This window comes from the organism of the source record quoted next, assembly GCF_019968985.1.
Source record: "MAG: Porospora cf. gigantea B chromosome Unknown PgB_NODE_360_length_20865_cov_118.281, whole genome shotgun sequence".
In the NCBI taxonomy this organism is placed as follows: Eukaryota; Apicomplexa; class Conoidasida; order Eugregarinorida; family Porosporidae; genus Porospora; species Porospora cf. gigantea B.
The window spans coordinates 1-20,865 of record NW_027178957.1 but is presented as its reverse complement, the minus strand read 5'-3'; the positions used below and the strand labels follow the sequence as shown (position 1 = coordinate 20,865).

General features: G+C 56.4%; 17 protein-coding genes across 25 annotated transcripts; 10 read left to right on the top strand and 7 right to left on the bottom strand.

The window, feature by feature from the left end:
• Positions 1 to 683: 683 nt before the first annotated feature.
• Positions 684 to 1,835, top strand: KVP17_004658 (uncharacterized protein; the record flags this gene model as incomplete). Its single annotated transcript, XM_068523030.1, has 1 exon — positions 684 to 1,835. The coding sequence occupies one exon, from the start codon at positions 684 to 686 to the stop codon at positions 1,833 to 1,835; it is 1,152 nt and encodes a 383-aa protein (XP_068375070.1).
• Positions 1,836 to 1,874: 39 nt separating this feature from the next.
• Positions 1,875 to 2,384, bottom strand: KVP17_004651 (uncharacterized protein; the record flags this gene model as incomplete). Its single annotated transcript, XM_068523022.1, has 1 exon — positions 1,875 to 2,384. The coding sequence occupies one exon, from the start codon at positions 2,382 to 2,384 to the stop codon at positions 1,875 to 1,877; it is 510 nt and encodes a 169-aa protein (XP_068375063.1).
• Positions 2,385 to 2,664: 280 nt separating this feature from the next.
• Positions 2,665 to 3,332, top strand: KVP17_004643 (uncharacterized protein; the record flags this gene model as incomplete). Of its 2 annotated transcripts, XM_068523007.1 has the most annotated exons (2): positions 2,665 to 2,732; positions 2,759 to 3,332. In XM_068523007.1, the coding sequence occupies 2 exons, from the start codon at positions 2,665 to 2,667 to the stop codon at positions 3,330 to 3,332; spliced, it is 642 nt and encodes a 213-aa protein (XP_068375049.1). The 2 variants fall into 2 exon arrangements, with proteins under 2 accessions (XP_068375049.1, XP_068375048.1); XM_068523006.1 differs by lacking the exon at positions 2,665 to 2,732 and having other exon boundaries at positions 2,775 to 3,332.
• Positions 3,333 to 3,599: 267 nt separating this feature from the next.
• On the bottom strand, positions 3,600 to 3,851 carry KVP17_004653 (uncharacterized protein; the record flags this gene model as incomplete). The annotated part of the gene is made up of 1 exon (XM_068523024.1): positions 3,600 to 3,851. One exon carries the CDS (start codon positions 3,849 to 3,851, stop codon positions 3,600 to 3,602), a length of 252 nt encoding a protein of 83 aa, XP_068375065.1.
• A 15-nt stretch (positions 3,852 to 3,866) lies between these two features.
• On the bottom strand, positions 3,867 to 4,820 carry KVP17_004644 (uncharacterized protein; the record flags this gene model as incomplete). The annotated part of the gene is made up of 1 exon (XM_068523008.1): positions 3,867 to 4,820. One exon carries the CDS (start codon positions 4,818 to 4,820, stop codon positions 3,867 to 3,869), a length of 954 nt encoding a protein of 317 aa, XP_068375050.1.
• A 65-nt stretch (positions 4,821 to 4,885) lies between these two features.
• On the top strand, positions 4,886 to 6,895 carry KVP17_004646 (uncharacterized protein; the record flags this gene model as incomplete). Of its 2 annotated transcripts, none has more annotated exons than XM_068523011.1 (2): positions 4,886 to 5,355; positions 5,386 to 6,895. In XM_068523011.1, 2 exons carry the CDS (start codon positions 4,886 to 4,888, stop codon positions 6,893 to 6,895), a joined length of 1,980 nt encoding a protein of 659 aa, XP_068375053.1. The 2 variants fall into 2 exon arrangements, with proteins under 2 accessions (XP_068375053.1, XP_068375054.1); XM_068523012.1 differs by having other exon boundaries at positions 4,886 to 5,358.
• Positions 6,896 to 7,113: 218 nt separating this feature from the next.
• On the top strand, positions 7,114 to 8,444 carry KVP17_004648 (uncharacterized protein; the record flags this gene model as incomplete). 2 transcript variants are annotated; one of them, XM_068523018.1, is made up of 2 exons in its annotated part: positions 7,114 to 7,194; positions 7,224 to 8,444. In XM_068523018.1, 2 exons carry the CDS (start codon positions 7,114 to 7,116, stop codon positions 8,442 to 8,444), a joined length of 1,302 nt encoding a protein of 433 aa, XP_068375059.1. The 2 variants fall into 2 exon arrangements, with proteins under 2 accessions (XP_068375059.1, XP_068375058.1); XM_068523017.1 differs by lacking the exon at positions 7,114 to 7,194 and having other exon boundaries at positions 7,362 to 8,444.
• Positions 8,445 to 8,461: 17 nt separating this feature from the next.
• On the bottom strand, positions 8,462 to 8,848 carry KVP17_004657 (uncharacterized protein; the record flags this gene model as incomplete). The annotated part of the gene is made up of 1 exon (XM_068523029.1): positions 8,462 to 8,848. The coding sequence occupies one exon, from the start codon at positions 8,846 to 8,848 to the stop codon at positions 8,462 to 8,464; it is 387 nt and encodes a 128-aa protein (XP_068375069.1).
• A 69-nt stretch (positions 8,849 to 8,917) lies between these two features.
• KVP17_004650 (uncharacterized protein) lies at positions 8,918 to 9,547 on the top strand (the record flags this gene model as incomplete). The annotated part of the gene is made up of 1 exon (XM_068523021.1): positions 8,918 to 9,547. One exon carries the CDS (start codon positions 8,918 to 8,920, stop codon positions 9,545 to 9,547), a length of 630 nt encoding a protein of 209 aa, XP_068375062.1.
• A 146-nt stretch (positions 9,548 to 9,693) lies between these two features.
• Positions 9,694 to 11,949, bottom strand: KVP17_004647 (uncharacterized protein; the record flags this gene model as incomplete). Of its 3 annotated transcripts, XM_068523016.1 has the most annotated exons (4): positions 9,694 to 10,039; positions 10,068 to 10,749; positions 10,778 to 11,504; positions 11,533 to 11,949. In XM_068523016.1, the coding sequence occupies 4 exons, from the start codon at positions 11,947 to 11,949 to the stop codon at positions 9,694 to 9,696; spliced, it is 2,172 nt and encodes a 723-aa protein (XP_068375057.1). The 3 variants fall into 3 exon arrangements, with proteins under 3 accessions (XP_068375057.1, XP_068375055.1, XP_068375056.1); XM_068523015.1 differs by lacking the exons at positions 9,694 to 10,039; positions 11,533 to 11,949 and having other exon boundaries at positions 10,064 to 10,776; positions 10,844 to 11,522; XM_068523014.1 differs by lacking the exons at positions 10,068 to 10,749; positions 10,778 to 11,504; positions 11,533 to 11,949 and having other exon boundaries at positions 9,694 to 9,939.
• A 59-nt stretch (positions 11,950 to 12,008) lies between these two features.
• Positions 12,009 to 14,225, top strand: KVP17_004656 (uncharacterized protein; the record flags this gene model as incomplete). Its single annotated transcript, XM_068523027.1, has 1 exon — positions 12,009 to 14,225. One exon carries the CDS (start codon positions 12,009 to 12,011, stop codon positions 14,223 to 14,225), a length of 2,217 nt encoding a protein of 738 aa, XP_068375068.1.
• A 73-nt stretch (positions 14,226 to 14,298) lies between these two features.
• Positions 14,299 to 15,257, top strand: KVP17_004649 (uncharacterized protein; the record flags this gene model as incomplete). 2 transcript variants are annotated; one of them, XM_068523019.1, is made up of 3 exons in its annotated part: positions 14,299 to 14,390; positions 14,419 to 14,685; positions 14,714 to 15,257. In XM_068523019.1, the coding sequence occupies 3 exons, from the start codon at positions 14,299 to 14,301 to the stop codon at positions 15,255 to 15,257; spliced, it is 903 nt and encodes a 300-aa protein (XP_068375060.1). The 2 variants fall into 2 exon arrangements, with proteins under 2 accessions (XP_068375060.1, XP_068375061.1); XM_068523020.1 differs by lacking the exons at positions 14,299 to 14,390; positions 14,419 to 14,685 and having other exon boundaries at positions 14,976 to 15,257.
• Positions 15,258 to 15,455: 198 nt separating this feature from the next.
• KVP17_004655 (uncharacterized protein) lies at positions 15,456 to 17,726 on the bottom strand (the record flags this gene model as incomplete). The annotated part of the gene is made up of 1 exon (XM_068523026.1): positions 15,456 to 17,726. The coding sequence occupies one exon, from the start codon at positions 17,724 to 17,726 to the stop codon at positions 15,456 to 15,458; it is 2,271 nt and encodes a 756-aa protein (XP_068375067.1).
• A 137-nt stretch (positions 17,727 to 17,863) lies between these two features.
• Positions 17,864 to 18,586, top strand: KVP17_004642 (uncharacterized protein; the record flags this gene model as incomplete). Of its 2 annotated transcripts, XM_068523005.1 has the most annotated exons (3): positions 17,864 to 18,168; positions 18,198 to 18,320; positions 18,349 to 18,586. In XM_068523005.1, 3 exons carry the CDS (start codon positions 17,864 to 17,866, stop codon positions 18,584 to 18,586), a joined length of 666 nt encoding a protein of 221 aa, XP_068375047.1. The 2 variants fall into 2 exon arrangements, with proteins under 2 accessions (XP_068375047.1, XP_068375046.1); XM_068523004.1 differs by lacking the exons at positions 18,198 to 18,320; positions 18,349 to 18,586 and having other exon boundaries at positions 17,864 to 18,172.
• A 21-nt stretch (positions 18,587 to 18,607) lies between these two features.
• On the top strand, positions 18,608 to 19,063 carry KVP17_004654 (uncharacterized protein; the record flags this gene model as incomplete). Its single annotated transcript, XM_068523025.1, has 1 exon — positions 18,608 to 19,063. The coding sequence occupies one exon, from the start codon at positions 18,608 to 18,610 to the stop codon at positions 19,061 to 19,063; it is 456 nt and encodes a 151-aa protein (XP_068375066.1).
• A 23-nt stretch (positions 19,064 to 19,086) lies between these two features.
• Positions 19,087 to 19,380, top strand: KVP17_004652 (uncharacterized protein; the record flags this gene model as incomplete). The annotated part of the gene is made up of 1 exon (XM_068523023.1): positions 19,087 to 19,380. The coding sequence occupies one exon, from the start codon at positions 19,087 to 19,089 to the stop codon at positions 19,378 to 19,380; it is 294 nt and encodes a 97-aa protein (XP_068375064.1).
• On the bottom strand, positions 19,365 to 20,170 carry KVP17_004645 (uncharacterized protein; the record flags this gene model as incomplete). Of its 2 annotated transcripts, XM_068523009.1 has the most annotated exons (2): positions 19,365 to 19,803; positions 19,854 to 20,170. In XM_068523009.1, 2 exons carry the CDS (start codon positions 20,168 to 20,170, stop codon positions 19,365 to 19,367), a joined length of 756 nt encoding a protein of 251 aa, XP_068375051.1. The 2 variants fall into 2 exon arrangements, with proteins under 2 accessions (XP_068375051.1, XP_068375052.1); XM_068523010.1 differs by lacking the exon at positions 19,365 to 19,803 and having other exon boundaries at positions 19,850 to 20,170.
• Between the last annotated feature and the right edge of the window lie 695 nt (positions 20,171 to 20,865).

Below are 20,865 nucleotides of genomic sequence, written 5' to 3'. Positions count from 1 at the left end.
TTAGGGAGCTGGGTTGAAGGTCGCCCCGCAAGGACAGGCAGCTGAGAGCACAGAACGTGAAGCCAGCGTGGGCCTCAGCACCCGGACGGCAGCCGAACCCGCCCTCTGACCTCGATAGGCACGCCCGAACCCATGGACAAGCGTCTGTGTCCACCCCCAGAATGAGAGCGCAATGGTAGTTCCGCAAGTCGGGATCGACGTCGGCTCGCGAATTCAGGAACGCCAGACCGTGTACGGTGGGTACCGCTAGTGTCTCCGCCCATCGTGTTAGATCCGACGTGCGGAGGCCCGCCGCCGCCAATGGCTCTTTGAGGAACGCAAGCATTTGCACCGCCGCCGCTGTGCATCGGATTTCGGGTTCTCGGGCAACAGGTGTCGGCGCAAGGCCGCCTTCGCGCCTACAAGACCGGACCACCTCCAGCACGAAGGGCACGTCTATCCTCGATCTCTGCTGCAGCATGCAGAGGGCGCTGACAGTCCAGCACATGCCTGCCAGCGCCATAGCACGAAGCCCGGCCGCCTTCTGCAACCCGGCGAATGCAACAGGGTCCGACCAGGGCTGCGGAGAAGTCGCCACGGGCGCCTCGTCAGCCAGCAGTGCCTTGCCAGCCTCTAAGGTCTGCACCAGATATTCGGTGTGTGCTGGCCAATCCATAGAGGAAACAGCAAAATAGCCCGATGTCATGCACTTCCAACTAGAAAGCTCCCTCGAAGCGGCCGAAGAGTCAGCCAACGTCGAGTATCAGAACGTGGTTCACACATGGGAGGACGGGTTCGACAAGACCTGGGAGCGCGATGACGAACTCGAGACCGAGGACCTGCCTACGCTTGATGTGGCTATCCGCCGGACTTTCCCCGTTCGCGACGGCGACTCGTGCCCCCGCCGCGGAGTGGTGCGGCATCTGGTCGTGGTGCTGGACGCCACAGAAGCCGCCGGTGACACAGACTTCAAGCCCACGAGGATGGGGTGCTTCATAGGGCTGTTCGAACATTTTATCGCTCAGTTTTTGGACGTGAACCCCGTGTCGCTCGTAGCGGTCGTTGTGGTGAAGGACCGCGAGGCCGTGTTGCTCTCGCCGCTGTCGGCATGCGGGCAGGACAAGGTCAAGCCGCTACGAGCGTTCCGAGACAAGGAGAAACCCGTGGGTCACTTCTCCCTGCAGAACGCACTGGACAGAGCGGTGGGGATCCTCGAGACAGTGCCTGCCTACGGAACCAGAGAAGTTCTTTTTTTGTTGTCTGCGATCAAGACTGTTGACGTTGGCCTTATATCCGAGACCGCTCAGAGGGCTGCGGACCGCAACGTTCGAGTTTCCGCGGTTTCGACATCTCCGGAAGTGTACGCCTTCAAGCAGGTGTGTGACCTGACCGGCGGTTCGCATGCGGTGTGCGAGTCGGTCCGCGAGCTCACTAGTGCCATGTCCGCACACCTGACGCCGCCCCTTTGGACTGTGGGCCTGGAGACGCGTCTCATTGCCGCGGGGTTCCCCAAGCTACAGCATATGACTACCGTGGCCCTGTGCATGTGCCACGATGAGCCATTGTTGGCGACGTATGCGTGCCCACGCTGCCGAGCCTTAAGTTGCCAACTGCCCACGGAATGCGCAGGCTGCAAGCTGCACCTAGTGTCCCTAAAGGATTTGAGCCGCACAGGCCACCTGTACGACGCCCCGGTGATCTTTGATGGGACAAAGTCCAAGGCTGAGTGCGCGGGCTGCGGGCAAGAGAGCGCTGTATCGCTGTGCAGAGGCTGTCGTAGGCCCTACTGCGCGGCCTGCGATGAGTTCATACACGAGGAGCTCCATCAGTGTCCAACATGCCTGCCTTTGAACTGAGTCTCACTGGTGCTGCATACGAGCGTTCACATGACACACTTAAACCATTTGATGCTGGGTAGCCCAGACACTTTGCTCGTACTTATTTTCCAGCTCTTCACACTTGGAGAAATGAATCAGAAGGTACACCACTCCCATTGCGATGCTAGCGCACGCGGGGACGAATACAAGGAGATTAGTCCAGCCGAAGCTAATGCCTAGCAGCCCCGCCTGAAGCATCAGGAGGCCTTTACCGCCCACGATCGAGGTAAACGGGAACCAGCGCATTATGAAGCGCCGCAACTTCCCGCATCCCTTGAAGTCCTTGATCTCGACGACGAAAATGGCAACGCCGAAGAAGAACTCATAAATCTGCAAGATGAACTTGGCAGGAGACCCAATGAGCGAAAAAATATTCAGAAAGCCAATCATCGACGTAAGCGCCATGGCCAAGCCGATCAGGCCTGCGGCGGCGCGCAGCGGAACCGGCCCCTCGAGCTGCTTGCGGATCTTGCCAAGGTTAAGAGCGTCGGGCGCGTTCATAACGATGTCTTTCCAAGCTTGTTTCATGCTATTTCGGTGTTTCTGTTAAATTTGACTCAGCAGCTGGGATTGTCCGATTTTGAATGTCAACTTGGGTCGAGGACACAGCGCGAGTCTCTGCGCCACTATTGTGGTTGTCTCCGAGCCCGCCTATATTTTGCAAGCTGGTCGTAGGAAGGACAGAACAGCCAGTATTCTCCCAAACCCAAGCTGTGGATCTCTCTACAAACCATGGAGTTTTCCTCATGAGTGAGGCATTGACGGGGTCTCAACAGTCACTGACGGGTGTCGTGTTTGGACATCAGAGATGGAGGGAAACACAATCCTCTCATACGTGGAGGGTATGGAGACTCCAAGCCTTGAAGCAATTTACACGTGGGCAGTCATGGTCGTGAACACAGCCTGCTTACTGATGCCATGAGATTCGTGGATGTTCCAGGCCGCTTCACGGCGTTGAAGCTTATCACAGAGGGCGAAGAGTGCGACCTCGCTCTGATATGCTCAGTCAGCATCAGCAGTATGCGCAACATCGAGGTAACTCTGCCGCTAACCCTGCTGGACGCAGAAGTCGCTCACGAAGTGATAATGCGGAACGTGATTCTGCCGAGTGTGGTGGGCCACTCCGTGCTCGCAAGCTGCTTCGATACGCAAATCGAGACGCTACCCCACGACCAGCAAGCGATCGTCCACAGAGCCCTCAAGACCGACTGTCGCCGGCTTCCCTCGCTGCAAGTCTGCTCGGTCGCCGGGGTGCTGGAGTTGCCGTCCTCTGCCTTCCTCACAGAGAGGAACCGCGTCAGTGACCTGTCTCGGGGGGTCCAGCAGGCTCTGTGCTTTCGGTCATGCCCCACAAGCCCTCCCTCAGACCCAGCCGGAACGCTGGTACGCAATGTGAAGACCGTTGACGTCGTCAAAAACAGCAGCGTCGTCAGCCGAAATATTAGGAAGGGCCTGCGGAGGAGCAAGCGGTCCTGAACTGCCTTTTACTTGTCCGATCGGCAGCGACCTGGAGAAGGCCCAAGGGGAGCGTTTTCAGCTCCCCTGCCGTGCATTCCGTGAGGTTGGAGATCTCGATTACGTCGCCAGCCACAGGTAGCCGAAGCTTGACCTGCATGTCACACGCCAAAAGAGTCAACAGCAGCTGGTTTTGGTTTCCGCGGGTCCGCCTTCGTTTCTTCGTCACCTTGGCTGCACCGGCCTTCACCACCTCATTGTACTGAAGTTGAATGAGCGCGTCGTCCGCTAGCGGTAGTGACTGAACGTAGTAGATAGCTGACACGCTGTGTGGACTTCTGTAGGATCCCACCCGTTAAGATGGCCTACTAGACGCAGGTCCCCCACGTCCCGCTCTACCGTGCTCTGCGAGGTCACCGGCAGCGGTAGACTCGTGTCTCGGACCGTATCCACCCAGGACTCGCGCGAGGGCAGGCCACACTGAGCGGCCTTCGCGTTGGCAGTTGCTTCAGCAATGAAATTCGACCATGCAGCATTCATCGGAATTCAACAGATTTACAGCTTTCTTTGTCTGCCTATTATGTCTTGCAGGTCGTTATGTGCCCTTCCAAGTACGGGTTTCTTCGGTTGTTTATCGCTTTTGAGGGAGTGGCGGCGGCTCACGGATCGCAATGCTTTTGCGTCCGCGGCCCGTGCGACGGATTGCCTGTCCTTCCCAGCGCTATTACGCCTTATACGAGGCTTAACGTCGTTGTTGTCGTCAGGAAAATCAACGATCTCGTAGCCGTCTGTCCCCGTCTTTTGGGGTAGCGGTGCAGGACTCCAGTCCCTCCTCCCAGGTGCGCTCCTCCCAGGTGCGCTCCTCCCAGGTGCGCTGCTCCAGGCGTCGTCGTACGTGTCCAGTCCTTCCCCGCTCAGATTCCTGCTGGGTTTCGTCTTGGGCCTCTTGGGGGAAGGTGGACCTGGTAATATGGCCTCGGAGTAGAAGCTCTCGGGGGGCGGCGGATTTCTGTTGCCGTTAATTACGTTGTAGTCGGCGTTCAAACTTTGATTCGTGTCGTATTCTCGATCAGCAAGATTCGACACCTTTAGTGCATCGTGATTGAGATGGCCATATCCATATTCGTCAGTATCGAGTTGTGGTGTGGTTTGACTGTACGTGGAGTCGTCCAATTTTTCACCGTGTTTAGCTCTGCGCTCCGCTTCAGAGTCCGTGGTCAGGTCGTAAACGTCTTCATCTGCCTGGTGAATAGCCTTGACAGGTACCGGGCGCAGTGCCTGCTTCGGTTGGACAGCTGCCTGCTTCGGTTGGACAGCTGCCTGCTTCGGTTGGACAGCTGCCTGCTTCGGTTGGATGTTCATTGTTGTTTCGTCGACCTCGTCGTATAGCGGCTCAGGGGGCACAGAGGATGGTTTTCGTTTGTTCTTGATAAAGCCAACGATTGCTTTAACTGGATTCACCGCCTCGCCACAGAGTGTCAGTACGCAAAATATAGTAGTAGCTCTCATTCGTACTTGTTTCGCTGTGTGCGAGTTTCCGCATTTCCCTTCAATGCATGTCTGTAAATAACAAAATGTACGCTCCACGGTCAGATCTCGCTGTGCGGGGCCTGCGGACGGGCCTGGTGGTCTACGGAGACTCGTTGGGCCTTTGCCAGGCGGACCCCGACAGCGGCGATGTCCACCGCCTTCTTACGTGGCGCAGGCGCCCCGACGAACTTACTCTGATACGACAACGAGATAGTCTCCGAGGGTACCTGCGTCGAGGGAGTAGACTGAGTGTGGTATGCCTCGGAGACACGGCTCTGGTGCGGCACGTGGACTGCGCGTCGGACGCCCCGTGGACGTACCTGCTGCATTGCCGCGTTGGTTCCAGCCTCAGCCCTGGCCAGAGCTCTCTGCTGACGGCATTCATGACGCGGACAGGTATCATACAACTTCGGGACACTACGGTTCCCGGAGCCGTTGGCGGCGGCCTGTCACTCGCCACGCTCACGGCGTTCCCGGCGGAGGGGGTGGTGCTACGCGCAGGTCTCGGGAAGCTGTAGTAGGTCTAATGGGAGGAGGAACACAGTTTAGGGCGGTATACCGAAGACTCTGGCTTGGAAGTAGAGGTAGAGACAAGTGATGGGCAAGCCGTGCTGCGCGTTTCAGCGGACGGAGTTACTCTGGGAGAGCCCGATAGGCTGGGCCCCGGTCTTCCACATGCCGCTTGGCTGGCCCCGGAACGCCTAGGTCGACGACTGGGACTGCCCACGGCCAGCGTACGTGTTCTCCGAGGCGGGCGCTTTTGGGGGGACGAGTCGTGGGCATTGGCGCCTCGACCACTGGATTACCTGGGCGGCCTGGCTCCGTCTCTGGGATCAGCGGCAGGCGCCTTCGTCGCCCATGGCGAGAGGAAGGCCTTTGTGGGGGTGCTGCTCAAGGGTCAGGTCGATGTGGCCGTCGTAGAAGATGTTTTCGTTCACATCACTCACAATCGTCTGTGGGCCTTCGCCTCTGCGCCGGTTCCAAGCACGCCCTACGCCCGCTTCACACATGTTTCGGACTTGGACACAGTGGACCGCTTCGAATGCGTGTCTGGCGCTGCAGCCATGCTGACCACGATGGCCACAGCTGCCTTCGTGCGAGGCGTGCGCGTGTCGGTCGTGGTGCAGCACGTCTCCGCGGACATGGAGGTCATCGATACTGCCTTGCAAGAGATCCGGCTTGACGAGAGTCCCGTCAATGTCAGCCTGTCGCCCATCATAGGACCACATATGGCCCGAAGCCAAATTTTAGTCATTCAGTTGGCCCAAGTGATCCGGTTCCACCGCTGCGACCTCCAAAGAGGGCTCGAATTCATGTGGTGCGCTGACGTGACCCTGCCCTACATAGCAGAAAGCTTGTGTTGGCGGCAGGAAGGGGGAGTGCTGAACACCTTTCATCATCTTATCGGGTTGGGGCCTCAGTCCAAACAGTCGAAACGCCTCACTCTTCTGACGCAACACGGATTCCAGGTGGACTACTGCGACATACCGACGATACCAAACGTAGCGTATGGTGGCGACAGCGACAGCGATGAAGGCCAAGAGGTAGCCCTGGATTGTACATTCGCCGACGACGAGGTCAGTGCTTTTTTGGCCTCAGTGAAGGCCGAGCGACTGGTGACGCCCGCTGGCCGTGCAGTCGATGGCAAGGCAGGTCGCCAGCCCTCCTCTAAAACGCCTCCCACTCCCCCAAGCGTTCGGACCTTCCGCAACGAACAGGCCACGCTGGCGGATGAGGCGCGCGCCCCTCTGCAGCTACCTCCTCAGCTGGGCGCGCTGGCCCAGGAAATACGAGGCCGCACCCTCACTTCCCAAGAGGCGTACGCCGTGTTCGAAAGGGTTGCCCCCTTCGTGGACGAGGAAGCCACAGAGGAGCTGACGAGGTTCGTCTCCGGCGGGAGCCTGTGGATGCCTCTGCTCCGTCTAGACCCGCTGCAGGCGCGGGAACCCGACGTGTCTGCATGCCTCTGTGGGCTGAGTCGGTTAATTCGGGTCAACGACGACGATGAGTGTATAAAAGCGAGGGAGGTGATCAGGTTCGTCTTCCAACAATAAAGCTTGGATGATTCTGAGAGGTTGAGGTAAAGATTATAATTTTGAGCACCAGCATCAAAGCGAAGGTCGCCGATGCTGCGTCTGGACAAAGTTCCAATCCGAGAAAATTAATTCCGAGGTGGTGGCAGTTTCTACGCGATCGTAATGGATCTGACTACCTCTTGTTTTGTCTGTTGTTGAGAGCGAGAGTGTCTTATTTCTATAATACTGTAATTCCGATGACGTGTGCATGCGTAGACACATGCGTCTGCCCTGTGCGGACCTCAACCACCATGACTGAGGTGGAAGAAGCTCTCTTTGTAGGGCCGTTCTGGAGTTCACGAATCAGCGTCACCCGATTGTGCCTCCGTCGCTGGTTGACAGAGCCACTCGATTCAGCCGCCAGATCCATCCTTTCTCGTTGCTGGATGTCGCGGACTGGGACGCTACGCAGGAAGCTTTATGCCAGGATGCCGCTCAGCAGTTCATGACCACTGATGTCTACACAAAGCTCACTAGCGACGCACAGACACTCGATACGCTCCTCCTGGCTCAACGCACATGTGCCTGCTACTGTGACCTGGTAAGAGAGGATTCGATAAGGACGACGGGACACCTGATACGTGTAATACAATTGGTCGCCGAACACCTCATTCGGTCGAATAAGGAGGAGTACCTGCTCTGTACATGCTCGCAGCGGATACTTTCTATCGTACGCATTGAACACAGAGGAGTCACCGACGCGCTTTTCCGTAAGAAGACAGCACAGCCACTACACAACTGGAATCCCTCCCTTACAACGTACTTCGACTACTGTTGTCGCGAAGATCAGTATCTGGTGGTGTTTAGCATTGAGGAGAAGGCGAGATTCGTGGAGAACGTGCTGCTGGGCATCGCCAAGTTCCAGGAGGAGATTTTCAACCCGTGGCACGAGCTGGAGGGTACGATGCTGGAGTTGTTCACCTTCAGTCGAACGGTTCTCATTCATGGGTTCAATGACGGCGTCCTAAGGCTGCTTCGCAAGGTGAAACGCAAGCGGAAGGAAGTGCATCAGAAGATGACGATCTTGCTGGTATGCTCCGACTCAAACGAGCAGTCGGACGCTATGCGAAGCTCTCTGCTCCGTGATGGCATCGACGTCACCTGTATCCACGCCTCAGCACTGGCGGTCATCATGCCTTACGTGGACAGGGTGCTGCTGGGCCCCGAGGCGCTGCTCTCTACAGGAGGAGCGTTGGTGGTTTCCGGTGGCGGTGCCATAGCATCAATGGCTATGGCTTTCGCCAAGCCTCTACTCGCCATCACGGCTCTGCACCAGTTCGTATTCATGCCTGCAGTTCGGCCGGAGACATCTTTCAGCTGCGTGGACCCTGACCGACTGCCAAGCGCTTACGCAATGCCTGGGCTGCCACCTGTCTCTGCTGCCACCAACGACTTTGTACCTGCGGAAGCTATCCACGCAGTTCTCTCGCCTGTCGGCGTATTGCACCCCACAGCAATATCTTCTATCTGCCTACAGCGGTACTATCCAGACGACCTCTTCTTGTCGGCTATTTTGCTCGAGCGGTGATCAAGCTCGAGCAGTGATCAAGCTGGGGAGGGGAGTGGCGACGGAATGCTGCTTTCGGGGACGTGCGAGTTGATGACCTTCAGGATTTCCTCGACTTCGGCATCTGTGAACCGCAAATCGCAGTCTTCGATGCATAGGAAGGCTTCTACCTGCTGTCGAGGGACCAGGTTCACAAGTTGCATTAAGTCAGCTTCGGAGAGCTGCGGATAGAGACTCACGAGATCTGCGAGGCATTCTTCGGCGCTGCGCTTGTAGAGAAAGATCTGAAGTGTTGACATGTACTTGACGATGCGAGTGTTTGAGATTCGACGCCTGGCGGAGTCAGGCCCGTTGCAAGGGGCCGACCCCAAGTCATCGTCGATGATATCCAGGACTTCGGCCTGCGTAAGGGCTCCAGGGGGCATTCACGTTAGTAAGCACAGCAACACAGCTATCGAGGATCTTCATCCGGTTTATAACGAAATTACCCCAACATGGGGGACCACAAGAGCGGCTTCAGCTTCTATACCGGCCCCCACGAGGTTCTCTCGCGCAGCGGAAGACGAACACTTGTTGTCCATTCCGCAGGCGGTGCCGTTCTCCGCCGAAACCACGGCCGCCTTGAGGTGCTGCTGATCAAACGATCAGGTCGCTCTTCGTATGAGCTGCCCAAGGGGCATTTGGAAGCGGGTGAGTCACCAAGGGAGGCAGCCGCTCGTGAGATCCGCGAGGAGACGGGGCTGCACCGGGATTTCCATGTGACCAGTCGCGTGGTAGGACGCGAACAGGTCGCCTCGGGAGCTGGTAGTCGGCGCTACGAGCGCATTTGGAAGGGCGATGTCACAAAGGAGGTGGTATACTATCTCGCAGTTGTCACGGACGCCCAGGGCGATGATGACCAGGAGGCCGACGGGTTCACCTCTTGCGAAGTGGAGACATGCCACCGGCAGTGGGTAGAGCAGGAAGAAACCTTGGGGATTCTTTTTAAGACGGAGGGTATGAAGACGGCGACCCAGGAGGCCTTCGCTGCGTTCGCTCCCGAATCGTCAGCACTGTTGTCATCAGACTCTGATGAACAAGCAGGGAATCAAATGCAGAATGAGCAGTGCCTTCGAACTACTTGAAAAAGTAAGCATCAAGGTGTCAAGCACGCTCAAATGGACAAGCCATTGTCGTCGCTCGAATGAACAAGCCACTGGATTGTTGTCAAACTGTCACAATCAAACTCAAACAACTCGACAAAGCAATAGGATTTATCTTTGCATTCATTCTACACAAACACACCAGTAAGGTTCTTCCTCACCTTCCACTGCTTCAAACCGGTCTCGCAGGGGTGAGTGTAGGAGTCCTTCAAGGCGGCCTCCAGCGATCCTCGCGTCGTCGGTCGGGGGTCCGTCAAAAACGGCGCCGTGGGTACCCTGCGTCCGAAGAAGTCGCTGACGAGGTCCAGGCACAGCAAGGGCGCCGCCACCGTCAACACGACGAGCAGCACGAACGTGATGCCTTCGGGGGTCATGTACAAGCCGCGGCGCCGGTGCTGGAGGCGCAGGAAGAACAGGCAGGTGGTAGTCGACAGGCACAGGGCCGTGCCTGCGTAAAGGTACTTCACAGCGATGCTGCGTGAGCGGGTCTGCCGTTACCTACCGCGGCAAGGCACCCTTCGAGTCGGTGCTTATCTGCCAGGTTCCGACTGCGAAGTTGTACTTCTGGATGAAAAAGCGGCATGCTAGGGTGGCCGACACGAACAATGGGACGAGAGGCGCGCTTATGGCGAAGAAGAAGCCGACAAAAGTGAGTACAAGGTCGAACGCAAACCAAAACCCGAACTCGAATCTGTCCTTTGGTACGGGTATATTGAGGAGGCCGCAACATGCCTTGACGACCAGTTGAGGAAGCTGTACTAACTGCGACACATTGGAAATGAACAACACGTTCAGCAGATACCGAATGGCGAAGGACCCCGAGTTGCTCGCCACCGCCCCCACGATACTTGGGCCCCAATTGCGCGGATCAGTGCTGTATACGAGGAACCCAAGCGAGCCAAGTGACAGCCCTCCTGTGATGGGCAGCACCAGCGTATTCATCGTTTGGAATACCGCGTTAGCATGAAGGACGTGGATGTTGTAATGAGACTGCTGCCAATAGTGGGAGTGAGTAGCGGCCCAGCTGATCAGGTTCGGCAAAACGACAGCGTTAACGAACAACAGCGCTGCTGGAGGCGCAAATCCCACGGCGGAGAGTTTCAGGGCGCTGAAGACGGGTCTGGCTGCGTGTTGCAGATGCACCGCCACCGGCAACAGGTAGTCCGTCAGAAACACAGAGGAAGCTGCGTGGATCCCAAACACGAAGCTCACTGAGCAGAAACACAACGACGACCATCAGAGTGGTAAGCAGCACAGTTCTGAAGCGCCGGCTGCTACGCGAGACGTACAGATTAGCCCAGATTATGTCTCGCGGCGCAGGCGCCTCCTCCTGCCTCCAGCCCTGCTTCAGCCAGCCGGGGTCCGCTAGAGCCAGCATCTGAGCCTCCGGCGAGCTGAAGCACACGAACCCCACGCCCGTGCCCTCACACACCTTCTTGCTGTAGGCCTGGTCTAGGGCCTTGGTCTGCTGTAGTATGGCCACCTGGTCGGCAGGTGCTAGGCTGACCATTGTGAGGCGCGGGTTGAGCTTCATAGCGAGCACGCCGTGCTGTTTCTGCAGCATTTTCGTGTATGTCGACTGCAATTTCCGCCGCGCAGCTGCGACGTGTGCGTAATTTAGCACCAAGTGGACCCAGAGCACCTCAGCTCCAGTACGCCTGGAGGCCTCATAGACAGAGGTTTCGAAGGTTCGCTGGTCAGAGGAGTGATCTATTCCGGACACCATCACTGTGTACATTTCCTCGTGCATATCGCAGAAACGGCTGTTCACATGCGCGGAGTCTGCGCCCAGAATTGCCTCCAGTCGTATCCGCTGGTCGAGTTGCGATGCCATGCGCACACCAAAGTACGCGGCCAAGACTGTAGCGCCGGCCAGTACATAGCAGCCAGGGCCGCTGTCGTCGATGACGTTCCCGGGAGTGATCTGCTGGAGCAGGGACTGTGTTGGCACCCACATGACACCCCACGATACTGGCGTCGCCTCCAGTACCGCTGAGGTTGACTGGCAGTACTACGCATATGGAGAGCACGGCGATTCTGGCGAATAGAATCGCCATCGACCGTAGAAAGTTCAGGTAGTGTCTGACGTCAGACGATTGAAAGGTCTGCACATCGACACGCCAGATGTCAATTGCCCACCCGAACCAATTACGTTTACGGCCGATGGATCGTAGGGTATCAAATGACCGCGCGGAGTCGTAGGACCGGCGCCCTGAACGAGGTACGAGTGGGCTGGCCAGGCTATCCGACCGTAGGAGCTGGAAGCCGGGTCTGTAGGAATCGTTCCTAACAACACGTAGGGTTAGAAACAGACCAAGCCCTAAAGCTCCCATGCCGATGTCAACACCGGTAGTAGCCAGTAACAGCTTCGTCTCAGGCTTCATCAATAAAATGGCAGTGAGCAGAGACCAATCAAGGGTCAAGACAAATCAGCAATTCCTCAATGGAGCACTCTAAATTCTGGCACGAAGACGAATCGGCCTCATCCAGCTCGTGGTCCTCAGACGAGTCCGACTTCTCTTCCTCAGCCAGCAGCGATGAGGCTTCGGACGCCTCTGGAAGCGAAGCTGACTCCGATGACTCCTCTTCGAGCTTGTCCTCTCTCAGCGAGGCAGTCCAGGACGAGGATCATACTCTGGACAAGTATCAACTCGCACTAAGGAAGTGGGGCAAGAAGACGGAGGAGCAGGTGAAGGCCAAGGAGGAGATAAAGAGGGAGCGGAAAGAGCGGGAAGAGCAGGAGGAAGCCCAGCAACACGAGTCCCCAGAGGCGAAGTCGCGTCCGCAATTCGTTTACGGTAACTTGCTGGATATGGAAGTCGTGGATACCGAAAGCATAATGGAGAAACTGAAGCAGCTAGCGCTGATCCGCAACCGCAAGGGGGCCGAGCGGAATCAGCTGGTGAATGCCTACCGGAAACTCACCAACATGGCCCGTGCAATCGACTCTGAGGTGGAGTTCCAGGTCCTGGGAAACATGGTGTCGGTGCTGCTTAGTTCCCAGCGGGGAAGCCGGCTGCTGCCCTTCGATACGTGGATGGAGACTGTGAGACATACTGAGCGATTCTTCTACCTCTGGCGACAACACCCCGACTATTGCCTTCGTCTCGCTCGTGGATCGATCAACGAAGATGTACTGGATGAGGAAGCGCAAGTCAAAACGTCAGTGTCTATCGTGTGTTCTTTCCTCGAAAGGCTGGACGACGAGCTATTCAAAACCTGGCAAGAGTTGCAAACCGAGCTACCAGCGTACCAACAACGACTGACTGCCTTGGTGCCGGCTATGGCCTCTCTGTGGCGAGGGTTCTGTGTATTCCAGTCTCGCGGGGACTCCGAAGAACTCGGATCTCGGCTGGCAGTACGCATTCTGGACCATATCGCTCACCGTAGCGATGATGTCACGTTGCGTCTGTGGGAGTTCGTCCAGAAGGACCTTCTGCAGTCGGACGCGCAGTTCGGAATTCGGTTCGACCGCGAAGAGATGCAGACCGCAGGCGATCTGCTTCACAGGGAGGCCACACCCGAGGTCGACGACGAGGAAGAAGACGCGGATGAAGACGAAGAAGAGGTCTTCGAAGAGACCTTCGACGATGTGGCACCTGCTCCTGTGACGGCAGAGATGGAAGGCATTCCCGCTGATCCTGTCGCTCTTCCACAACTCCCGAACAGCCAACTCGTGAAAACGATGACGCTGGTTGCGTTCGAGAACGGGAGCGAGCGCAGTGCGGTCCGGGCAGCTCTGCACTCCGTCTACAACCTCGCCATCCAAGACAGGTACTTTGAGGCTCGCGAGCTCTTCCTAGCGTGCTCGTTCTATGAATTGGCGTCTTCAGACGCCACTAACCAGCTGCTGTATAACCGCGTGCTGACTCAGCTGGGCCTAGCAGCTTTTAGGGCTGGTGAAGTCCAACAAGCCCACCAGTGCCTGCTGGAAATATGCTCCTTCAATAGACACCGCGAGCTGCTGGGTCAGGCTGGTGCGCAGGCCAAAGGAACGGAGAAGACCGCGGAGCAGGAACTCGTTGAACGGCACAGGCTCCTGCCCTACCATCTGCATATGAACATCGACTCTATCGAGGCAGTACATAACCTGGCAGCCATGCTCATTATGTCACCCATCATGGCGGCTAAGCAGAGCGGGTATCAACGTCACCTACGTAGCCTGAATCGACACTTTTTACATCAGTTCGACAACGCGGAGAATTCCGGCTTCGGCGCCGCCGCGGTGGAAAACCCGCGCGACGTCGTCATGGTTGCCACCCGTCACCTCGCTCGTGGCGACGCTACTGCGTGCTGGAACCTGGTCAAGACGCTCAAGGTCTGGGCCAATATCACTGGCTCCCAGGATCAGCAACGGCAGCTTGAAGCACTTTTCCAGAAGAAGATATCGTGTGTTGGGCTCCGCACGTATCTGCTATGCTACACCTCCGTGCACGACTCATACTCGGTGAGCCAGCTGGGAGCGATGTTCGGACTGTCGGAGCCGGAGATCAGGGCAGTGGTGTACCGTATGATGACGTCCGCGGAGCTTCGGGCTACGTGGGATCGAGATAGCAGATACGTCATCGTGCACCAAAATGGGTCCAACGGCGTTCACACCAGGCTGCAGGACGTTTTGGACAAAATTGGGCAACAGGCGAAGGCATCTGTTGCTAGATGATGTATGCCTCGAATCAAGTCACATACTGTATCTTGCTTCCTTTGATAAAAACAGTTAAAAACCGATCAAGGCCATGAGCGCCGACGATGTGAAGACGGAGATGGATGCCAGTACAAGTAGCCCTTCGTCGACGCGGATGCGGTGGACAGACGAGATGCGTGCAATGTGAGTCGGTTGGAAGCTGTGGAATCAGATTTCATGAGGCCGTGCTTCACTTTAGGAGGTACGACCTCGGGGAACCTACACCTCAGAAGATCTTGAACTACATGCGAGAGGCGGCCAGGCATAGGCGAGTTAAGGACCCGGAATCGTTTTTTCGCCTGTCGCGTACGCATGTGTCGAGTCACCTTCAAAAGTATCGCCAGAGGCACAAGCTCCAGAGGCAAAAGCCGCACTGGTCAGAACGAGACCTAAAGCCGCGACTGCCGTCGGACGCGTGGTCACCGGAGATTCGGCGTCTGTGAGCGACGTGGGACGAGGTCACCCAGCATCGACGAAGCTGCGGCTCATGTCGGCGGAGCCGACGTGTCTGAACACTGGGCAGCTCGGATCCAGGCTATCGCTCAGACCAAAGCCGAGGATCCCACTACTCGGGAGGTGCTTAGCAGAATATCGCTGGAGGATCTCACGAACTGCCTCAAGAGACGCCCCGACACACAACAGCTCGCGATCGTTCTCAAGTCGCTAGTCAGTTTGCTGCATCAGACGCATCAAAGCGCTGATTCGGCACACGCGGCATCCTTGAAGAATATGATTGAACGCCTCAGCGGGGCGGACGCATCAGACATGCTTCCCCACACTGCAGCGGAGAAACAGGCTGCCCAGCTGGACGAGTCCCACGTTGAGCCGCCCTCGGAGACTACCACCTCTTTCAAAGTCGCCAAAGACCTCCTTACATTAGTTTTTCCCGCCTGCGAGCGGAGACCAGACTACCTGAACGGGCTATCTGCTGCGCAGCAAAGCCAGCTCCTGCGTACTCTGGCTGAGAACATATTGCGTGCGGCGAACGACGTGGGTACTTTAACGTCGTGACGGCCTTTAGGTCGTGTGATTGCTTTGTTAATGATGTCCTCTGACGGTTAATGATGTTCCCAGTTGCAAGAGAGTCCCTAAAAGAGCCACAGACGAGCCATAAACAAAGCCGCGGTCAAGCCTTGAACTCTTTTTTTAACTCATCATGCCTATGCAGTCAAGATTCCTCTTTGTTGGGAGTCGACGCGCGTATGAGAACTATGCGTAGAACTGCGGTAGAACTTCCAAGACACGTCGCACACTGGCCTCTCCCGTCAAGCCGACGGTTTCAAGGTACGACTGAAACGCCAGACAGGCCTGTCGAGAGTCATGCACAGGGCCAGGGACGGCATGTGTCTTGGCGACGGACTGGTGCAGATGACACAGGCAGTGCATGAATCTCATCCATTCAGATCCAGTCTTGACAAATGTGTCGTTCATGGCGATGGTGTACCTACAGGCACCATATCGCGACATGAGGTAGAACTCTGAAGCGTACTCCACAAGCAAAGCCCCCTTATGGTAATGCTTGTCTGGAAAGAGTCGGGTTTCGTGTCCCTCAGACACAAAGCAGTACATGGTATGCGGTGGCGGCTGGTTTGCCGCTGCGTAGGCCGCGGCGACGGCATGTGTTTCGGCGTTACAGGTGCCGGCAGCCTTGGGCGCACCCGACCGCAACACAACCATTTCTGGGGGCCAACCCACGTCGAGCTTCTGGATCAGGCGTGTCACCATCGTTTCCAGGTCTGTGACGGGTCCGTCGTTCTCTTGAGCGCTAAGCACATGTTCACGTGGAGACAGTTGCTTGGTTGTGGCTCCGAGAGCTGCTGAGAGGGTGATCCTCCCGACCTTCTCGGTGTGAAGAGCCAACAGGAGCGTTTTGTGCTGGAGACGCATCACCTTGTGAAAGACGCGGAGGGTGGGGTTCGCGCTAATCTCGGCAATGCAGTAATTGACCCCTCCCAGCTTAGCATTGGTTTCAAATAAGACCTCAACCAGAAGATTTGGCTCCACCGGCCCGCGCACACATTGAATGGGGCAGTAGTGATACGTGGCCGACTGCACATCCTCGTAGAACTTGAACTCCTTCGGAACAAGGCACACAAGGAGGTGCGGACGCTCCTGTTTCAAGAGGGTCTGGATGTCCGATTTCCAGGCCCTCACGGCCGTCTTGTTATTGAGCACGGCCATCGAGAAGACAGGCTTAGGGAGGTACAGGCCCCTCGCAGCGGCGCTTACGATCAGCGTCTGCACGAAGACCCGAAAGATCTCCTGATCCTGACCGAAATTTACAACTCCCAGCCGCCTCTCTTTGGGGCAAGAGAGAAATGTCCTGTCGCCGTAGTACCAACCACTTTGCCGGATAGGGTCCACCACACCAGAGGTACGCTGCTGGGGCGGATATCCCATCTGCAGCTGGGGCGGCAGCAACGTCATACATTCGCAACTGGACATCGACTGGTCGATGGCGACGCTGAACGCGTGTAGCACGCTGCTACCACCGAAGACCTCTTCGTTCAGCGCAAGCAGCCGCTCACGGTGGCGCTCCGAGCAGCTGCTCTCGCTGACGAACTCCCAGGCGCACCGGGGGGCTTGGACCCGAAGTTCAACCAGCTCCAAAGGAGCCACCCTGTCTCCGTAGAGCTCCACCGGCGGCCACTCTGAATGTTGGATGTAGATGTGGTGCTTGCGACGGTAGTATTCAGATACGTTAACGCGTCCTCCTTCGTATCCTACCCCTATGGTTGCGTCCGTCTTCTCCGACAACCGCAGGATGCGGTGGTGATCCGACAGGTAGCTCAGGTTAACTTCCATGTCCCGGATCAGCTCGTCTGCGCGGGCCTTCAGTCGTGGACACCGAATTATGGCCTCTGGGGGCTTACCAAGCACGTCTCCCAGGTACGTCGCGAGGGGAATGTTGGGCACGACCGCACAGCGTCCCGTCTCCAGCTTCAGGACCCATCGCCCGTCCTCGAAAAGGATTTGGTGCTCGTGACCCTTGACGACATGCACTCCATCCACCAGATCAATCGCAGAGGCCTTGGTGAAACGCGGTATCCATTGCTGCTGAGTATCGAAACATACCTCCTGGGCGGCCGTGTCGACCAACAAGCGCACCTCCTGGCCTCGTGCACTGTCCTCCAGCAACGAGGCGATTTGGAGACAGCATTCATCAACGAAGCTGGGAGCCAACCTAGAGTCGTCTGTATCCTCGAGGACCATCTGATCCGCAACCTCAGTGACTATTTGATGTGTGGTGAGAAGAATAAGGCCATCGGTAGCAGTGCCCTCCAGCTGATGGTGCTTCTTCAACCATGTCTTCACTACCGCTATACGTTGTGAAGGCGCCAGGTTCTCAGTTGCGGGCGTTACATTCACTGCATAGCGGAATACAGTTATGTTCTTGACAGGACGGATGCTGAACTTGTTTGTTAGGACTGTTGGTGGACACGAGTCCACCGGCGGCGGCCTCTTCGGGGCAACGCGCATGAACCGTTTTATTGGGTAAAACTAATATCGCCCCACAGCACCAGGCCGCCAGAGAGCGCACAACCCTGCCGTCAATGAGAATACGCCGCCCAGAGTAAGCATCTAACTTCCACGAAATAATTCAGATTATCGGGCAGATGAGTGATTTCGGACGGCTTGCGCAGGGTCTGTCCTTTGTGACTCAACAGGAGTCATCGATCTTCAACTACCAAGCTCAGAATATCGACGGTAAGATTGAGCAACCTGCAGCAACGACCGACGACGTGTCTGTATTCCGATCGCTGTCTACGTCAGTGAGGTCCTTGCTAACGGGAAGCGCTGAAGCGGAACAGCAACCTGTGACGTCCATTTGGTCTCTCAACACCACAACTATTACATACTTCGCCATCTCGGCGGGTATCGGAGTTGTGCTGATCTCGCTCTCCTTCCTGTTTTTGCCCATGTGAGACTCAGACACTCCTTATTATCCAGGTTGGTGTTTGCGCCACAAAAATTCCTCCTTCTTTTCACCCTGGGATCTTTGGCAATCTTGAACAGTCTGGCTGTTGTGCAGGGCTACACCTTCCTTCTAACCCACATGTTCAGCAAGCACAAGTGAGTTTTTGGGCCAAACATCACCCAGACTGCCGTTTACTTTGGCCTACCTCTTGTCCTTGATGGCGACGGTCTATGTCACCCTCGTCCAACCCAGTTACCTGCTGACGTTGGTGTGCACAATAGTACAGCTCGGTGCCCTTGGATCGTTTCTGGTGTCATACATCCCTGGAGGTGTGCCGTTTCTGACGATGGTGAAGGACAGTGCGCTCTCTTTCTTTTGGTCCTACTTCGGGCGAGACAGTGGCTCGATTTTGCCTCTCTAATTTCTCTGCCGGTCGAAATTGATGACCATCGTGCATTTGGTGACGGAACGGTTCCCCCAAGCAATCACGCTCAAGCAACAAGTTGATGCGAATGGATCTGGCAGACTCATGGTTCATAGCTCACTTGAGCAGTGCTTGAAATACATTTTGAAGACAAGGCTGGTATCTTACATCGTATGTCACGTAAAGACGATCAGCACAACGCACAAGTTTCCGTCCCTCAATAGGGTGAAGGCGGTGCAAGGTTTTCTGATGTTTTACGCACACGAGGAACATCCGGCGACGCGTGAAGCCTCAGCACACCCAAAAGTCGTCTTTATGACGGGTTCTGTGAAGGAGATGAGGCGTGGGGTTTGCTGGCTGCAGTCTGGATACGACTTTTCACAGACGTTGGGCGCCTGCGAGAGGCGACTTGACCTCAAGCTTGACAGATTGACCAGACTGATGACCAACTACCGAGTTCAGGTCTCACAGTGAATATAAACCGTATTTTTTTGTTTATGATGGAGAAGCTCCATTTCCGAAATTATCGGCCTCAAACCGAATGCTTCAAGCCGCTGATTATCTCCCCTGCCGAGAAGGATGACATTGAGAACGAAATTCGACAGGCGATGGAGAAAATTGTGTCTTCGTTCAACGTTGAACAAGTTCTGAACAATGTTGCCCCTGAGAGCGCGAACTCGGACTTGAAGCGTAATCTTCAGCGGAAGCTGGGCAAGCTCGATTTGAAGACTCAGCGGGCCTTCGAGGAACTGATCTGGCAGCAAAAACTCACGGATCATCGCCCCGTGTAGGTCTCATCGGCCCGGGCGGTGACTGCGTGGTCAATGGCGTCAAGAAGGTGGCGCTGCGCCGCACACTGCAACCGAACAACCTCCTGCCAGCGACCCGTTGACTCGAACTCCGGAGAGGCGATTTCGCGAAGGTCACCAAAGGCCTGCAACTGGTCGATGAGGGCGAATATGACCTGCAAGGACAATTTCAGTTCTTGTGGCGTCCACTCGCCTTCTTGGAGGTTCATCTTAATGTGTTGCAACGATTCACGCGCACTTTTGTGAGGCGGTGAGAGTCGTCCCAGTAGGCTGGGACTCAATTCCTTTTTGAGCGGAGGCTTGTCCTCTGATAGAATTACTGTAACCTTCTTCTTCTCCCCACTACTCACGACGGATCCGTAAGTGAATCTATCCCCAGATCGCGGAACAATCACCACTTCCCCACTATATAATGTGTCGTGTCCCCAGGAAGCTAGCGCCTGTGTTACGCTCACCCCTGCCTTACCCAGTCCTTGACAGAGACGTCGACTCCCAAAGGGCGCGTTTCTGCCTGCGTTAGAGTAGACCGTCCGCCAAAAGAATCCTGCGACCGAAGGAGGGCGAGCCGCTCCTGAGGCGTTGGCGGCAGCACCGCAGTCTTTACCATCAAACTAAAGGCCTCGTCGGCCTTGGCGTCCGCGGTAGCGGGTTGTGACTCCAGACACGTAGGCAGCGACTTCAAGCGCGCTAATTTCCTCTTCTTTGGGTCCTTGCGTTGTAGGGCGAGTTTGGGGGTAAGTGGGGTCTGACCCATCTGTTGAGTGCAGTCCATTGCAATTTTTATCGTATTAACGTAAACGAACTTTGATCTGAGTCCAGACCTAAACGGTTTATGAGACCTTCGGTAAGTCTTCACCGGTCACTCCGCTCGTCCACTTCGAACAGAGTCGGGGGGGCAGGGCCGTAGAGGAGCATATCAGGCCCGGTGCGAGGGTAGTGCGACCTTCGTCTGTTAAGGGCACGCTCCAACGTCCGTCTGTAGGGCCGTCTCAACAGGAGAGGCTCTGGGTTTTGTGCAACGTAGAGCATATTTTCGGGGTCGAATGGTTCCTCCACCTCCGGCACTCCGGGCAGGACGGCGCTGGGGGGAGTCAGCGCAAGCAGCTCCGAAGGGGACTGCACAGGGGAGATACTCCTGGCGGACTCCAGGGTTTGGGGGCTGAGGACAGCAGCTTGCTCTAGTGGCGCGCAACACCACCATAGCAACGCCAGTCCAGAGAGCGCCGCCGCGACGAGGACGGCCACCACCCACCACGGAAGGCCGGCAGCGACGACTACCGGAAGTCCAGATGTGTCAAATGTTAACGCTGGCGTAGTCAACAGCTCTGCAGCGGGCGTTGTGGTTGCTGTGGAAGTTGAGGTTGCGGTGGGAGTTGTGGTAGTTCTTGTTGGCGTTGTGGTTGTTGGCGTTGTGGTTGTTGTTGGCGTCGTGGTTGTTGTTGGCGTCGTGGTTGTTGGCGGAGTGGT